This window comes from Taudactylus pleione, unplaced genomic scaffold, assembly GCF_031769625.1.
Source record: "Taudactylus pleione unplaced genomic scaffold, aTauple2 ptg000927l, whole genome shotgun sequence".
Classification (NCBI taxonomy): Eukaryota; Metazoa; Chordata; class Amphibia; order Anura; family Myobatrachidae; genus Taudactylus; species Taudactylus pleione.
The window spans coordinates 1,957,210-1,962,182 of NW_028285328.1; the positions used below are offsets into that span (position 1 = coordinate 1,957,210).

General features: G+C 43.4%; 1 protein-coding gene across 1 annotated transcript; it reads right to left on the reverse strand.

The window, feature by feature from the left end:
• Window positions 1-2,588: 2,588 nt before the first annotated feature.
• LOC148473375 (beta-1,4-galactosyltransferase galt-1-like) lies at window positions 2,589-3,908 on the reverse strand. Its single transcript, XM_088459686.1, has one exon. The coding sequence runs from the start codon at window positions 3,888-3,890 to the stop codon at window positions 2,589-2,591; it is 1,302 nt and encodes a 433-aa protein (XP_088315812.1). The 5' UTR covers window positions 3,891-3,908.
• Window positions 3,909-4,973: the final 1,065 nt, after the last annotated feature.

Sequence of the window (4,973 nt, forward strand, 5' to 3'; positions counted from 1 at the left end):
CAGCAAATATTACACATCACCTGGATGTAACATGGAGGGACCGCAGCAAATATTACACATCACCTGGGTGTAACATGGAGGGACCGCAGCAAATATTACACATCACCTGGATGTAACATGGAGGGACCACAGCAAATATTACACATCACCTGGATGTAACATGGAGGGGCCGCAGCAAATATTACACATCACCTGGATGTAACATGGATTGACCGCAGCAAATATTACACATCACCTGGATGTAACATGGAGGGACCGCAGCAAATATTACACATCACCTGGATGTAACATGGAGGGACCGAAGCAAATATTACACATCACCTAAATGTAAACTGGAGGGGCCGCAGCAAATATTTCACATCACCAGGATGTAACATGGAGGGACCGCAGCAAATATTACACATCACCTGGGTGTAACATGGAGGGACCGCAGCAAATATTACACATCACCTGGTTGTAACATGGAGGGACCGCAGCAAATATTACACATCACCTGGGTGTAACATGGAGGGACCGCAGCAAATATTACACATCACCTGGGTGTAACATGGAGGGACCGCAGCAAATATTACACATCACCTGGGTGTAACATGGAGGGACCGCAGCAAATATTCCACATCACCTGGATGTAACATGGAGGGACCGCAGCAAATATTACACATCACCTGGATGTAACATGGAGGGACCGCAGCAAATATTACACATCACCTGGATGTAACATGGAGGGACCGCAGCAAATATTACACATCACCTGGATGTAACATGGAGGGATCGCAGCAAATATTACACATCACCTGGATGTAACATGGAGGGACCGAAGCAAATATTACACATCACCTAAATGTAAACTGGAGGGGCCGCAGCAAATATTTCACATCACCAGGATGTAACCTGGAGGGACCGCAGCAAATATTACACATCACCTGGGTGTAACATGGAGGGACCGCAGCAAATATTACACATCACCTGGTTGTAACATGGAGGGACCGCAGCAAATATTACACATCACCTGGGTGTAACATGGAGGGACCGCAGCAAATATTACACATCACCTGGGTGTAACATGGAGGGACCGCAGCAAATATTACACATCACCTGGGTGTAACATGGAGGGACCGCAGCAAATATTCCACATCACCTGGATGTAACATGGAGGGACCGCAGCAAATATTACACATCACCTGGATGTAACATGGAGGGACCGCAGCAAATATTACACATCACCTGGATGTAACATGGAGGGACCGCAGCAAATATTACACATCACCTGGATGTAACATGGAGGGATCGCAGCAAATATTACACATCACCTGGATGTAACATGGAGGGACCGCAGCAAATATTACACATCAACTGGATGTAACCTGGAGGGACCCCAGCAAATACTACACATCACCTGGATGTAACCTGGAGGGACCGCAGCAAATATTACACTTCACCTGGATGTAACCTGGAGGGACCGCAGCAAATATTACACATCACCTGGATGTAACATGGAGGGACCGCAGCAAATATTACACATCACTTGGACGTAACATGGGCAGACCATCGCCACGTTGTGATGTAGTGATGTCACTATTGCTAGATACGGAATATATTTGCCTTTTTCTTCTATTCTGCAGTCTTGTTAACCACAATTGTAAGCAATTCACCTTATATAAGTTTATTTTACATTTGACAGTATGTTTATATAGCGCTTCCACATTCTATCCAAATCTGAAGAAAGCGTTATCTGCCGGGGCTTGGAAAGTCAGACAGCCTAGCAACCCCCTAGGAACCTAGGGCCCGATGGACCAGTATGGTGTCAAATGCTGCACTGGAATACAGGAAAATAAGAGGCATAGAGGAGGTTAACAATAGAGATATAACCCTAAGATTTGCTCATGACAAGTTCATCTGTACCCTCGGTGAGGTTGGTGTCAGGGGGATAGATAGACTGAAAGCCGGATAGAAGTGTCTCTAGAGGAGAGTAGGAATAGAAGAGAGAGAGGAGAGGCGTATGGAAGGAGAGAGATTGGGTGGTGATTAGAGAGAGTGGATGGGCCATGGAATGTTTTTATAATAATGAGGGAGACCAGGGCATGGTGACCATAAGTTGAGCAGGTTGACATTGTGGCAACAGGCATCAGGGGGTAGGGACTGGAGGAGTTGGAAGGGGATAGGGTTGAGAGGACAGAAGGAGGGAGGAGGATTGTTGGACAAAGTGGCATAGAATGTAAGGTTGGTAGACTCTAGGGAGGAATTGTCAGGCAGATGGACTCAATTTTGAAGGTAATCTAATTGCCAAAGCTAAGGAGGAAGGAATAAACTGAATTGAAAATGGCAAAAAGGCAGCAAACTTTGGAGAATTGTTTGGTAAGGGAGTAGGAGAGAATGAATTTGAAGTGGAGTAAGTGAGCAAGAGATCACAATTTCCCCCAGTGGCGCTCAACAGAGTGATAACATTTTTGGAGAAAGCAGGTTAGAGTGGAGAACCAAGGTTGTGGAGGAGACCATCATAGACTGATGGTGACAGCCAGGGTGGCAGAGGAGGGCATGGTCTTAGAGGGCACGTAGACTATAATGCACATTTTCTAGGGTTATTATCACTACAAATCTACTTGGCTGAGCACCTTGTTAACATTTCTAATTAATGAAGCATTATATCTCCAAATAGTTTTATCTTCAATCAATGATGTATTTAATAAGTTCTTCTGCATAGGTGCTGAGCAGTGGTAAAGCAGGGCTGTCTCTACAGAGATCTCTTTATAACCCCCAATAGATTTTAGAACAGAGTGTACAGATGTTTGAATTACTTTCCTAGGATCCACAATCATTTTTCGGTTATTGAAATAATTTTGTCTGTTTGGTTCACGGAGAACGTGCTGCAGTATATTGACTCCCGGCAAACTCTGCCAAGATGAACTGTTGGAGAAGTTTCCATCAGTGGTGATGGTATGAGGGAATACATGATTTTCAAAGAGAAAGACCCCCACTCCTGGGTGCAGTTGCTGAAGACTTTCCATCAGGCTGTCCCATGTCTGGTGTTTGAATGGCAAAATTATTTCATCAAGATCATTAAGTAGCACAAACCTACTCCTGTACATGTTCCGGTAGATGCAGTCATTCAGTGCTGCCACTTGACCATAATACCCAATATCCTTGGGGTCCATAGAATAGTGCCATGCGTGAGCAGTTCTCAGGTACCGCTGAATTGGCCATGGGATCACCTCTACAACACCTTCTGCAATGTAGTACTGAATAACTTTTTCCATCTGTGTGCTGCAGTTATTAAGGTAGATCATCACCCGTTGAGCCCCCAGTATCCGGTACATCTCTATGGTCTGTATGAACTGTAAGACGTTATTGTAATTCCCAAACATGGTGGAAATGCAGACCGTGAAGTTGGCAGAAAACGGTTTCATGTCTTGATTTTGTATTTGGAACAGGGGTAATTGCATCATGTTCCCTGAAGGAGACGTATGGATAGATAGGTACTTGGCATGGCAGTTTGGTGGTTCCTTACAGACCAGGTCCGTTGTGCCATAGGGAAAGCCAAACCGATCAGTGTGTATGTCTATCTGAGCCTGGGAAACCTCCACAGATTTGTTTACGGTACAACAGAACCAGCAGTATAGCTCCTTTACCTCTGTATGATGTATAATGCTGAGGATACGTACTACACGTTCATTGTGTATTCGGTGCTCGAAATATGGAGCTATGATAAATGTCCGGTTGTCTCCCAGTGGTGTAATAGTATCAGTGGTTAGTCTATGATCACAGCAGGTGCACAGAGGTCTCCAGTGATCCAACGGAACCTCCATAGGGTTGGTATATAAAATTCCCAGGATAAAGGCGGCAGTCAGTAAGACAGACATATATAGTAGCTTCTTCCTTGAGATTTTGTCCATTGTATCAGGAAATTAAACAACTATGGGAGAAACAGAAGAAAACACATGAGAAGGCAAAGTGATAAATGTATAGACCATGCAGCGATTTAGACCCCTGCTTACCACACCTATATTATACTCAGCCACTAGGTGGTGCCACATACTACTGTTACTAGAGGGGACATAAGAGCTTGGTTTAGCCTTTAAAATGATTGTTGCTTTAAAAATACGGGGAGACCCCCATAAATCCCCACAGCATGTGAAGATCGCAAGCTATTACATTTAGCCCCTGCTGTCTATGTGACAGACACACCCAGCACAATGGTTGAGGAAATTGAACAAAATGGATTCCTTGTGTCTGATGCCGTACGGTTATAGGAAAAATTCAGGAGGTGGATGCACAGCTCCAAGCTTCACGTTGGTCATGATACATCAGAAGGTTATCAAGACAACACATAGGGAATTAATATATACGTGGTAAAAACATTTTGTAAATAAATATAAAATCAATAAACCACGGAAATCAATAATGTTTACCAGGTCTATTTCCATTTCCAATCCGTATCTTACCAGCCGCACGTCGGCTTTCTTTCTCTATGTACTCGTAGACAGGTTTACAGCTCATTTCCGATATTGATATTTTTTGTATGGAAAATGTACAGCGAACGTAATATAATGACTTTATTGACCTTTTTGAAGGAGTCTTTCTAACTATTTTATAATTAATGTGTACAGAAAAGAATTTTGACAATGAAGCATATGCAGTAATATAATTTGTATCTAAAATGCTTTTACCTTTTTCACTAATTTTATTCACTTTCATACATCTATAGATCGGTTGTGGCCAGACTTTGGACTCGGTGATCTACTTTTAAAACGAAAAACCTTTTGTGATCTACCAAGCCTCAAAAAGGGGACGTGGTATGCAAAAAGGGGTGTGACCTCACAGCAAGGGACTTGGGGTCTGTCCTACCGAAATCACACATAGTATCCCCAATTCAAATTACTACACACAGCAACACAATCTTATTCACATTACACCACATAGTAGTCCCTTCATTCACGTAACGACACAGTAGTGCTCTTATACACAATGCCCACAGT